At 35.7% G+C, this 13,605-nt stretch overlaps 1 protein-coding gene across 1 annotated transcript in view; it reads left to right on the forward strand.

The window, feature by feature from the left end:
• PAPOLA (poly(A) polymerase alpha) overlaps nucleotides 1-13,605 on the forward strand; it is a 35,536-nt gene that overhangs the window by 16,862 nt on the left and 5,069 nt on the right. The window contains exons 13-19 of the mRNA XM_009881610.1: nucleotides 3,067-3,120; nucleotides 3,888-4,007; nucleotides 5,696-5,805; nucleotides 7,997-8,118; nucleotides 10,025-10,167; nucleotides 11,483-11,583; nucleotides 13,145-13,365. Of these exons, the coding sequence (XP_009879912.1) occupies nucleotides 3,067-3,120; nucleotides 3,888-4,007; nucleotides 5,696-5,805; nucleotides 7,997-8,118; nucleotides 10,025-10,167; nucleotides 11,483-11,583; nucleotides 13,145-13,365 (871 nt within the window). The remainder of the gene's footprint in view (nucleotides 1-3,066; nucleotides 3,121-3,887; nucleotides 4,008-5,695; nucleotides 5,806-7,996; nucleotides 8,119-10,024; nucleotides 10,168-11,482; nucleotides 11,584-13,144; nucleotides 13,366-13,605) is intronic.

Genomic DNA, 13,605 nt, shown 5'->3' on the forward strand with positions numbered 1-13,605 from the left:
AGAAGATCTGGTCCTTGCTCTGAGGCATACTTTTAAAAACATTTCTCGTCTTCTCTGAAATCATAGCTCTAGTAATCTGTATCACTCTCAATGGCAATTAGTTGCTAAACATCTGTGGTGATCATAAACACTTTTAACTTGTTAGCTGTGTTTAAAATAAACAAACTTCAATGATGTGTGACTAAGGAAACCTGGAGGCTACTGCATACCTGCATGGCCGGAGCAGATTAGAAACTGGGAAAATAGGGAAATCTGGTTTAATTTATTTTATTTATTTCTCTTATTTGTAAAATGTCAATAGTTACTTGGAGTTAGGGAGTTTCAATGTGTTATCTGCCGTTCATGTAGGTTTAAATTTTTCAGATGGAGGGGAAACAACAAGAACATACACTTGCTGGATATGGTGTTTTACAGAGAAATGACGAATGATTTCAAATGAGTATAACATAAGTATGAAATGTTACATGAGAAGGGAAATTATTAGAGCTTAAAACCAAGAGGGGAGTATGACCATGAGAAAAATAACTTATTTAATGAGCTCTAGCATATTGTTTCTCTGTTACAAAGACAGATATCCTGCTAAGTGAGTAGAATTTAAACAAACATACCTTATAAAAAGGTACTTTGAACACTTGCCTTGATAGAACCATATCTAAATCACTGGATAATTTATAGTGTAAATCCTGGACAGCTTAATAAAGAAAAGTTGAAATAAGAGTGTTCAGGTGTTCTCAGTTTCTTCAGAAAGTAATACGACTCTTAAAAATACTTTGGTTTTTTGTAGGTACAGATGTTAATAGTGTAAAACAGTTCCATAATATCTACATCAGGTTATTTTAATGAAAATGTAATGCTGATAGGGAGACAGTGGGAAAGAAACAGCACCAGTTTCTAAAAAAAAAAAAAAACCCCAAAAAAAAAGCCCAAACAACAACAAACCCAACCAACAACAACAAAAAAAACCCCAACCAAACAAAACCAAAACATAAAGACCAAACCCATATACTTCAAAGTAATACCCTGCATCTAAAAATCACCATTGAGAGGTAGATTAACTTCAGATTTCTTTTTTTCTTTATCATGAAGTAATGGATACTTCTGAATTAGACTACTTTGTGATAAAATTATGAATGATGAACTGATAACAAAGCTTGTCTCCGTAAAATTTAGCAGTGAGGCCTTGTCCTCCAAGTATGTCTTAGTTTTTAACAGCTTGGGCTATTTAAGTTTTACTGAAAATGGCAATAGCGGATTTTCAGTGATTAATTCCCTTTCAGCACTGTTTAACAGCTGGGGTGGGAGAAATTGCATCTTTTTCTTTTTTAGCTAGCACTGCCTCAGCAACAATAGCTAATCATTTTCATAAATAAGGCTTAGGGTTTTTTTCTGAGGTGCTCACCAGCTAGTTGAGGCTTTTAGACATAGTCAAATTCAGTGTTTTAAAACATTGTTCTTAGGACGTTTGTTTCGAAGAACTGCTGTTAATAAGTAACTGGAAAATGAGCTTCTTCAAATACTTGCAGATTTGAGATTTGTCTCTTTCAGTTCATACATAGTTAAAAACAACAGAAAGCTTAATTTGTCTTTCCTACTGAATGAAACATTCTGCAAGTGTGTGTAGTATGTATGATGTAGGAATCTTATGGTTGATAGTTGCATATCTAGTGCTTTTTAGAAGAAATTGATATTAGAAGTCAGTAACTTCTTATTTGGAATTTGAGTAAATGACCCTTATTACCTCTTTCCTTTCTTTTATTTTTTTTTTTTAAGGAATATGTATGATAGAGTTGTGATATTCTCCAAGTAACTAAAATGAGAATTTCAATAGGATAACAGGAAAAACTCCTCAGCGTTTTTGTATGGAGCATTTAATACTGCCAGAACGCAAAAAATAAGTAGATAAAATGCCCTATTCAGAAGGGGGAAGAAGGTTCTCCAGAACTCTCTTGTCCAGTCCTCGTATTTCATTGACATTCTCTGACTGAATCCAAAGGACTGTAGCATTTAGCAGGTTTTTTTTCTTTTGCCACCTAAAGATAAGTACAGAAACATGTAGTTACTGATTTGATCTGTTGATTTTGATTTACTGTTGTGATTTGAGAGCTTATAGGATAGGAGGACTCTTCTTGCACTATAGTTTTTCACCTTGCATTCCTTTCTATGAGGCTTATGTACCAGGGTCTAATCCCTCATGTTACTACTGTTCTTTAAATCCTGCTCTGAAGGTACCTAAATATACCATACCAGTATAGAGTAATGCCAAGTTGGATGACTTAGGATGTTAAAATAGACTTCCCAACTAAACTTCTGAAAAACTTTACTGTAGGTGTGTAAGGTTCCCCCACCTCCCTCATTATGAACTTTAGTTAGAAGTAATCATCTCCTGTTCCACTGTCCTTGGGCTTCTTTGTTTAAAATACCATTCTTGCTTTGTATACTGTTTCTTTGAAATTTACTTACAGTGGGTATACACTGATTATCCTGGAATATAATTGAGAGCTTAAGAATTGTCATCAGAGGAAACATTCCTTATGAAGTTTCAGATAAGTGTCTTCAGACAATTCTAAAATGCAGTTGTTTTCTTTTTTTTTTTAAAACACATTTGATAGTGTTATTTTTGACTTTGAACAAATGCATATGTGCTAACCAGTCCTCTAACTATTCAGAAATAATGTTGCGACTAAGACAACTGACACATGTAGACGGTTGTGAACAATTGTTTTTACTTGCAAGAAATCTCTAGTTGTCAGTTAAATGCCTGATCTCATTAGGTATTGAAATACCTGTACTGTTTGTCAACTAGCCTTTTATTAAGGTTACTGGTATTAAAATCTAGTCCCAAACGTCCCTAAAATCCAGACTGTTTTGAGAAGTCCATTAGGCACATACTTGGGGGACATAGCCCCTTTGTCTACTTAATAATACTTAATTGTATTATAGGGTATATGCTTAAGCTAATAATCTGTAGTTTGCAATGTAGAACTTACAGCAAAGTTTTAATATTAAGGTTTGAATGTCTAGTTTTAGAAGTATAAATAGAATAGCATATTGTCTTTATCTCCAAAGGCATTATATTGTACTTCTAGCAAGCGCACCGACAGAAAAACAGCGACTAGAATGGTGAGTACGATGCTTGCTATTTAAAAGAAAAACAAAAAACAATAAACACAAACAAAAACCTGTCAACCTTGGATGAAAGGGAATATCTAGTGTATCTGCTATCTTTTTAATGACACAAAGTGGAGCCTTCAATGTTCCAAAATTAAATGGATGAAGATGGTACACTTCTGAAAAACCGTAAAAGTGAAGAACCAGGGAGAGAAGGCTGTTGCTTGAATTTTCCTTCTTTACAGCGCTGTCAGGTTCAGTTAACAAGTCTTATTTTCTTAAGTCTTATACACGTTTTTTAATAATCAGTGTGAGGAGGCACATTTTCAATCTCTTGAAATACTGTTTCTGAAAACCAAAATGCCTCTTTCCATCTTTCTCCTGGCTTTTATGAGAAGTTTTAAGATTGTCAGGTATTGGGAGTTTCTTCAACTTCAAAATTCATCATCTGGAGCCAAAAGAATATTGGAGAAATACGTAGGAGTTTCTTGCTGACTTGCCTTTTACTTGATGTCTAATGTCTTGCTATTTAATTCCTTTTGTAAAATTGGGCCATAAAGAGAGCTTCAGGGCATTCTGAGGCTTCCCTTGCATTAGCTTTTGTAACGCGTTCACTTGGGTTTATTGATCTGAATTAATCTGTCGTGTATAGCTAGTTCATGTGTCGTCTCAAATATTAGTATGAGGAGAGTATCGAGGATTTTATCCTGATATATGATGTTAGATACTTCTATTATTTCATATGAATGAGAACTTGCTAATAAATGACGTTTATGCAGGGTGGGCTTGGTGGAATCAAAAATCCGTATTCTAGTTGGAAACCTGGAGAAGAACGAATTCATTACACTGGCTCATGTGAATCCACAGTCGTTCCCAGCACCCAAGGAGAATCCTGACAAGTAAGCAAAAGTCTTTTTTCATGTAATGGTGAGGAACTAGCTTAGCTAAAATACCAATTCATTAATAAAGTAGCATTTTTATAGAATCTTAAATTAATTTTTAATGACAGCATCTAAAGGCAAGCGGTTCTAAGCTCTTTACAAGTACTATTTGGAAAACTAGATAATCTTTATTCTGTCTAAGAATGTTTCTAAGCCAGAAAATAACTTCAAGGAAAGAATATATTTTTGCTAATAGCTATTAATTGCATAATTTCTTGCCAATAATCCGTGTTATCTGCTGCAACTTTGCTGTTGTTTGAGCATCTAGCATCAGTCGGTAAGACAGTTTTAATTATGAGGCAGCACTGAGAATCGGGTAGAATATCAGGCACAGTAGAACTGAAATCTTGAGTTTAATGTTATAAATATCATTAATGTTATTAAATTTAGCAGTTGACATGCATATCATTTAAACTTGATAATGGCTGATGTTAGAATTCCTTGGGTTGTGGAAACAGTGGAAAGAATACCAAGCACTTGTTTAGGATTATATTTTTTTCAACTCCTTTCCCCCGCTACCACCCTCTACTCCCCTACTCAAAACAATGCTTGCAGGTGTGTGGGCTAAAAACTCCTTTTAAGACTCTATTTTATTTCTAGATAGTGTTGTAATTATCTTTTAAGGAATCGTATTTTTGTGTGAAGTGTGAGAACGGTGAAGACATTTTTGTCTTCATTGGGAATATGTGACAAGCCTTGTTTACCTTCCACACAGCCTTTTCCAGACATCAGTTACTTCAAGTGACAGTATGGTGCTATTTTTTTAAGTTATATACATAAATTACATGCATGTTCCAAGTAAAATTGGACAAACGCAGGCGGTACCTCTTCAGCAACATTGTAGTGGGTAAATACAGCTACAACTGCCTGCATAATCACGGGCTCATCAGCTCTTATTTCAGAGGACTTGATGCGGGCCACCTTTTTAGGAAAGGACACTTTTACAATGTAAATAATGTATGTTCTTTCACCTGCCTGCCTAAATTTTCTCATTGATTGATTGGAAAACAGTGTTGTTCTGAAATACTCTGACAGGGGAAGGGCATTTGAATTAAAACATTAAATGTCTTGAGCCACTAGAGGAGTGTTCCACTGTATTCTGTAATAGAATATAATAGTTCATCTTCCAGGTATATGATGTGAAAGGTGAGCTGTTAAAGGGAAGCTCTTCCTACCTGAAAAGTGCACTTTATGGTCAGTTACAGCCAAGAAATTTGAGAGTTGAAAACAAGTTCAAGTGGCAAAATAGAAGTTGTTTAGTCAGGCAATAGTTTCTAACTACTTTCAGGGTCAGGTGCTCAAAATCCGTTACCTCTTTTCAAATCTATTTCCTTTACAGTTGTGATGGCTAGTTGTAACTCCTAAAAATGAGAGAATCTATACAGAAACACAGTTGAATGAAGCAATCTACTGGTGATGTTAGTTCATTAGGTTTGCTGAAGATAGATGTGTCAGTGTTTCATGACTTTTTTTGTATTGCAAATGAAAAGAATGTCAAGTCAGCTTTGTTTTTTGCCTTTTCATGGCTAGCTCCCCGTTGCTTGTGGAGCTAAAATGTACAACTGTGGTCTATTGCAGCAGATAACTTACTAGATTATTCAGTTCTTCATGAGTATTATATGACTGTTTTATGTAAAATTTTCCAGGGAAGAATACCGTACAATGTGGGTGATTGGGTTGGTGTTTAAGAAAACTGAAAATTCGGAAAATTTAAGTGTTGATCTTACCTACGACATTCAGTCTTTTACAGACACAGGTGAGTCTTGCTTTCTAGATGTTCTGGTATTAATACACTTGTTGAAGTTACTGTCTTTGTTCGTATTGTAATCTGTTTCAGTTGTAGAATTGTATCTAAACAGAGTAGAAGGATTCAGCTAAGGAGTTAGGGTGTTATTTAATAAAATACAGTTTTAAAGCTTCTAGACACTTCAATCTAATAATTTTCAGTTTGTTTTCATTAAAAGTGGTTAGAATGATGCACACAAATCTTTCAGATCTCATTAAAAGTGATCTTTATTAAACAGACAAGTTGGTTGTTATATGCAAACTACCTAGCCTATTCTCAGTTTGACAATACGTGTATAGTTAAATTCAGTTTCACCAAGTAATAAAAATACTGATCAGTGGATTGCAGCTGAGTATCTAGCAGACTCTAGAACAAAAAAGCTTTTATTCCATGGAGTTTCATGCTAACTAGTTGATTCAGTAACTTTCTGATGTTCACTCTTTGATTCACAGAAATAATTTAGAACGTGCATGAGAAAATTGTAAGGAAAGAATTGGTAACAGCTGGAGAGTGTGACTTGAATCTTAAGAAAGGAACAGTACCTTTGATAAGCTTATCAAATAAATTTACAATATCTTTTTTTAAACAAATGACAGTTAAGGCTCAAGTATTACATGTTTACAGAGTTAAAGGAATAGATTCAAGTGCTACCTAATACAACCCTTGTCTCTGGATTTCTAAGACTCAACCTAGAAGTGAGGACTTAGAAGTCTAAATATATGCAATTATAAATGAAGTATAATTTCATCAAAATCATTGTAGATTGTGATGCATAGTTCTCTGTTCAGTTTGTAAATACGCTTGCAAAGGTGACCAATTAGCAAACAATTTCTGCATTTGTGTTCTGGGTTTCTTTGTCATCTCAAATGAATGTGGGTCTGTCTTCAGTGTTTTTAATCTGTCCCGAAAACTGCTGTTTGCCCTGTCCTTTAGAATAGATCCTAAGATTTTATCAAAACTACTGAAGCATTTTCAAGAATGAAATTAGGGAATAGCTTGCTCGTTAGTGGGAGCGGGGGGAGGAAGAAAGCCATGAAGAGTAGGCTAGGTTTTCCTTGTATTCAAACTTTGCTGAGACCTAATGTGAGGAATACGGAATGCTTTAACCACGTCTCGCTTTCCTGAGCATGCCCATAACTTAACTGTAACTTGTATAATCTTTACGTAGAGGCTTTATGAGCTTATTGAATACCAAGAATTAGCATACTAGGCTTTTTAATATGCAGTGTTCACTGAGCTCTTTGTGTGTCTGTCTCTTAACAGCTTTTTAATTGCATGTTCACAGCCTATTCAGTGAGATTCCTTAATGTTTGTAGAATAGACAGTGAATAAGGGAGACGCCTCTTAAGTTTTTGTATTTGAGATCTACAGAACAATTTTTTTTTAGTCCTACGTCTGCCACAGCTTGTGTTCAACATTATATAGAAGGTCGGTGTGAAAGAACAACAGATTCTTCATTTTTACCTGGCTTGACTTGAATCCAAGATGTTTGGTTGCAGTGTTGTTCCTTTACTAGTACTAACCAGGTTGACTCACCGGAAGTAAAAGTTATGAAGTGAAGAGAAATAGCTCGTAACAGTAGACATAATTAAAGAAAAAAACAACAACAAAAAAACCCCCACAGAGCAGAAAAAAACAAACACAAATCACTTCTGTATAAAAATGTAGTGGTATCTAAGTTGCCAGAATGATTTGTAATATATTAGTTGGCACACAAGCATTCAGCTCCTGAATTAGAACCCATTTGCTGTAGGAACAGCATAAATAAAAGCTGAATCAACTGTGTAGAAAATAGTTTTATGTAAATACTGTAATTCTTATGAGGAAATCTTATTTCTATCTTTAGTCCCTTTGAGATGAAATGAAGAATTCACTTCAGAGCTGTTACTGTTAAAACTTGTTACCAATAGTTTAGAGAACTACGTGCTTGCAAGAGATTTTTCTCGGAAAACAGGTCACCTGTTTCCAAAGTAACGTTTTAGTGTTTGTACTATCAGTGCTGGCGTAATAGGCAGTTGACTTTCTTCTTCCAGAGCAAGGGAGCACTATGCTTGTTCTTGAGGGTAATAAATGTTCTGAAATGCAAACTGTTCCTGCCTGGGCAAGTAAGTGGACTTTGCAAAATGCTTCAATATGTCTTAATGTTATTCTAATTGTGTAGTTTATAGGCAAGCAATAAACAGCAAGATGTTTGAGATGGATATGAAGATTGCTGCAAGGCATGTGAAACGTAAGCAACTTCACCAACTGCTACCTAATCACGTGCTTCAGAAAAAGAAAAAGGTAAACTTGACTGATATTTGAGAGGAATAAAAATGTCATTGATAAAAGATTCCTCAGTTTTTTAGATTAACTAATCAAAGAGCTAACATCACATTTTTAAAGCTTAGTTTTAACTGTATAAGCAATGTGATCTCATTTGACTGTATCAGTATTACTATTAGGACAAGAGGAAATGGCCTCAAGTTGTGCCAGGGGAGGTTTAGGTTGGATATTAAGAAAAAGTTCTTCACAGAAGGAGCTGTTAAGCATTGGAACAGGCTGCCCGGGGAAGTGGTGGAGTTGCCATTTCTGGAAGTATTTAAAAGATGGGTAGACATGGTGCTTAGGGACATGGTTTAGTGGTGGCTTTGGCAGTGTTAGATTAATGGTTGAGCTTGATGATCTTGAAGGTCCCTTCCAACCTAAACAGTTCTATGAATTCTATATGCGCTAAATAGAATACTAGATTTCCCAGAACATCAACAATGTGGATAGTATCTTCAGATCTGGCTGAAATACTGTATTTTGTTTGACTTCCTAAACTAAACAGATTTATAAAAGTGTAATAATAAGGTTTTAAAGCTCTCATGTAGGTCACCTAAAGGAAACATCTGTAACCATACCAATAGAACAATCAAGTCAAGCAGTTCTTGCTATCTCCAGCTTTAAATTTTCCTGAAGGTCTCCTAAATGTAAAGTTGCAAGTCTTCAAATAGAAGCAGAGTAGAGCGTTCGACTTGTTGCTGCCTTTTTGTATCTAAGGTGGTAGTCTGTTGCTGTAGCTGAGGTTGAATACTTTGAGGATAATTGGAAGGAAAGTATTCTTCAACCTGCAACTTGGCAGCTTTTGGTATTGTATGCTCTTTTAATTAAGAGTAAAAGATTTAAATGACAGTTTTGCCATCGGAAGGTTGCCCATTGACTAACCAAGGTTATTTTCTCCCTCAATATATAATTTACCTGTGTGGCCATACATGAGAACGGTAGCAAAATTTTTAATTAAGCTGTTGTGTTGGATGTGATTTACTTTCAGTGGAAGCAGGAGGAAGTGGGTGGAACATTGAATTTAACAATGTAGTCTGTATTTCAAAATCCCTGCTTCTTTGTGTTAACTTAATCTAAGAGCAAAACAGGTTAGCTATTCACAAAAACAGGCAAAACCACTGTTTTATACTCTGTTTAGGTATATCTGAATAACATGCTTTATTACTTTAGCTGTTGTATATTAACTGCTTTTTTAAAGAATAGGAAATCTTGTATTGGAACCAAGTGTAAATCTGTTTGTTTCAGAGGATAGTGTAAACATGAAGTATCGCATCCCTTTAAGTAGTACTATGTCAGAAGAGCGTTTTTCTTCTCCACTGACTTAAGTTCAAATCAGTCTCTAAATTCTTTGTATTACTTGTGGTTTTGGTGTACATCAGTATTACTTTGCAGTTAATGAGAGAAGTACCTGTAAGCCCAGAAAAACAAAAGGAAGTTGAAGTAAAGCTGAAAATACAATCACTAAACATAGTAACAGTTTGTCTTATGTTTTTGAAAAATCACTGGTTCAGACAAATCTGTACCTGAATTGTGAACATGAAAATGTAAATGCTTGTAGTGACAGGATAGTGGATTATTTACTTGTAAAAGGATTTGGAAAATGTCCATTTATGTCTTACATTTTTAAATGCTTCTACTTTCAGGTTTGTGTGGTGTTTTTTGTTTTTTTCCTAAAAATGTGCTTTAACTGCACTTAAGGCATGCATACATGCTTAGGTCATGGTGGAAGCTCACCACTGTTAAATCACCTCTCTCTTCTTTTTTTTCTTCACAAATGGAACAGCTAACACTTTGCATAACTGAAATATTACATCAGTTGAATCTTTGTTGATTTTTAGGCCCTCAAGACTAGCTTAATTTTCTTTTGTCTTGTGGATTACAGCATTCGACGGAAGGGATCAGGTTGACAGCTCTGAATGACAGCAGCCTAGACTTGTCTATGGACAGTGATAACAGCACGTCTGTGCCTTCGCCTACTAGTGCTATGAAGACGAGTCCACTGAACAGTTCTGGAAGTTCTCAGGGGTAATGAAGACTTCCAGTCTCGTTGCTGCTCTCAGTTCCTGAATTACTTGTGTTAAAAGCATAGCGAATACTGCATGTGTGAGGAAGTATGGTGTGAATGTTCCAAATTGGAGCTTGCAGATGTCCTTATTTCCAGTTTGAACACTAGAGCGGGGCTAAATTTGGGGGATAGGGAGCATGGCATTGGACTTGGATGAAGACTTATAAAGTTGGGTAAAGGTGGTTAGAAGAACAAGTTGATACAGAAACTTGGGGGAGTAGGAGGCTGTGAGCAGGAAACTGACGTGTGAGAGCAAGGAAGTTATGCGAGTTATGGATCAAAATGTGAGACAGTAGAAGTTTAGGCTTTATGTCTGGGAGATCAGTAGTACTACTGCTGTTACTGATGTCCATGCAAATTAAGCTTAGCAACATAACTTCCCATTGTATTTTCAAAGTGTACACATCAATGTTTATCTTAACGCTAACTTTCTCTGTTAAGTCTTTTTCCTATCTAAACTTCAGTTTGCTAAAGCAAATGGGATTCTATTCTTTCTTCTTACAGGGGTATCATGTTTGTCTATTTGATATGCAGAGAAGTTAACATCAATCTCCTACAATTGTGCAGTATTAGATGTATATTATAGGATCTTGTGTAGGATAAAATACTTGAGTTCACTAAACTTATTCCTATTGACAAGTGCTCTTTTAGTCTTCCTTAGTAAATGATTTCCAATAGTTGATGCCACTGACCATGCTATTAAAACAAATCTGTGGTATATAGGATGTCATGCTTGAACTGGAAATTGCCCTGTGTTGATCCTAGACACATACTGCTTCCCTGTTTCTTGAAAATGAAAAAACAATTATTTTTTTTTGTCATGTGAAATCCCACGCCTTTGCTTGGGAAGTCCAGACTGAAATCATAGTTGTAATAGTGTGTGTAGATTGAAAACAAACTTTCTATTCTCATCCTTCTACAAGGTTTCATCCTTCAAGAAAAGAGTTGCTGTGTTTTTTCCTGCACTTTATTTGGGCAGACAATGCCTTAATTTTTGCCTTTTTTAATGCAACTTCTTACTGATATAAAAAAAAGTCTCTGAAATGATTCAGATTAAATATTTGAAATAGCTTCCATTGTTCAAGTTTAATAATACATTGCCAACACTCATTTCTGTCTTCCTACTGTGACATAGTGTTATAAGTTCTGTTCTGTAATATAGGTAAAGTCCTATCAGCTATGGTTGCTGGCCATGCGTGTGATGTGATGAAAGGCAGATCATACAGCACCACAGATTTACTGATGTTCAGCATTTCGTCATTTTTCTCTTTTTAGCAGAAGCAGTCCTGCGCCAGCTGTAACAGCAGCATCTGTGACCAACATACAGGCTTCTGAAGTCACTGTGCCACAAATAAATTCCAGTGAAAGCTCAGGGGGTAAGGAAAATGGGATAGTATATTGTTTCTATTGATTTTTTTGTAATATTTATAAAGCAGTTTTTCTTCCAGTTTGAGGTCTTTACTTAACACATGCTGTAACATCTTCTCCTTAACTAATTTCTTTAGGACTCAGGAAATCATGGTGGGATATTTTGTGCTGCGATGTTTGTTTATTCTTAGGGATTTATATTTGCCATTCACAATAGCAATAGTATTCCAGTGATCTGAGGCAGATCTAGTTCAGCTGGTCAAACGAGGGAAAAACTATCTAAAGCTGGAAGAGCAATTTTTGTATTTGTTTTTAATTCATATCGATTTTGTATTTAAACCCAAGAGGTGGTTCTGTACTGTCTGTCATCTGTGCTCCCATGTTCCTGCTCCTTGTGCTTCACAAATGTGATTCTAGGAATGAAAAAGGCTCAAGTGTAAGTAGAACACAGGCTGCTTACTGACATCTTTTCAAATACATCCCACCGTGTGTGCTGACTTTTTCTACAAGAAAAAGTACCCTTCACTTAATACCTAAAAAAAAAAAAAATTAAAAAACGACTTTTTAGGGAAAAAACAAAGGCAGGGGCTGAAAATGTTCACTTAGCAGAGTCAGCTGCTCCTCTTTTCTGATGGAACTTTAGCTGTATACAAGGAGCAAGTCAGAAATAGATGGAAAAGGGGACCAACTGGTTAGCCTTTTAAGATGAGAGCTCGTATTTTACTCTGACATGTGGGATGGTGGAGTCTTAGCTGTTCTCTGAATTGTAGTGTAAGTCACAGATGCATCAATGTGAGTAAGTTTGTCCAGGAGCACTAAATGGAGCCTAAATGACATGACTGTTTTTTTTTTTGATCTGGAAGCATGTCAGCAGTTGTTCATTCTTGTATTTTGGTTCATCAAAAGCAGTCACTTGATAGTTTTTAATGAAAAATTTCCTTACTGTGATTTTTCTCATCCTGGAGCATCTCCATATGTACGCTTGGTTTGAGGTATGCAATTGACAAGGTAGAGCTCTGTCATATGGAGCATTTTTCAAAAGGATGTATGGAATGTCAGATCTTTATCTGATGCTCTGTGATGACTTCATATCTGTCATTGCATAATCTGAGCCTGAGAAATGATAAACTTTGAGTGACAAAGGGAGTATCAGGTTGCGCTTGGATTTGATTTATGGCAGTCTTTGGCAATGTATATATATGGCAGAGTACAGAAACAGTAAAACTTCTTTGGGTACCAAGAATAATAATATCTATATTAGGACAGACCTCTGTCTGGGCTAGTATACCCTGCTGTTAAGTGGGGTTAATTAGACCAGGCAGAGTGTCACTGACGTGGCTACCGTGTATCTGGTGCAAGAATTTTGTCTCAGAATGAGCTTGAAGCTAGTCTGTGCTGTGTATGCACACCCTCTGTTCCAAACGTGATGCTTATGCCACTAACTGTACCACTTCCTTGATGCATACTTGATACCAGTGGTTTTGAATAGAGACCAAAAATACCAGTGATTGAACTGAAATGGTTGTGTCAACTCATTGTATTGAAGCTTTTTGAATTATTTATCCATAGGTACTTCAAATGAAAGCATTCCTCAAACTGCCACACAACCAGCCATTTCTCCACCACCAAAGCCTACCATCTCTAGAATTGTTTCCTCAGCGTATCTATTAAATCCATCACCAAGAACTTCAGGAAATGTTGCAACAAAAATGCCTAGCCCTGTCACAGCAGTGAAAAGGACATCTTCTCCCCATAAAGAAGAGTCTCCCAAGAAAATGAAAATTGAAGAGGTATTTGAGATTTTGAGATCTCTGCTCTAGGTATTCAGCTGGCTTAGGTGTTAGTGGTTTTTTATTATGCTGATATTCATCACATGACACGTGTACTGTGTTAGCACAAATGTTTAGGTTCTAAATTCTTGTCTTAAAAGCAATTACCTTGTTAGAGTATAACATGTTAAGTCTTAAAACTAATCCTGTCTTCAAAAATGACTTTCTTGTTGATTTTTTTTTTTAAAATAGGTTTTATGA

Source organism: Charadrius vociferus, unplaced genomic scaffold (genome assembly GCF_000708025.1).
Source record: "Charadrius vociferus isolate BGI_N301 unplaced genomic scaffold, ASM70802v2 scaffold282, whole genome shotgun sequence".
Lineage (NCBI taxonomy): Eukaryota > Metazoa > Chordata > Aves > Charadriiformes > Charadriidae > Charadrius > Charadrius vociferus.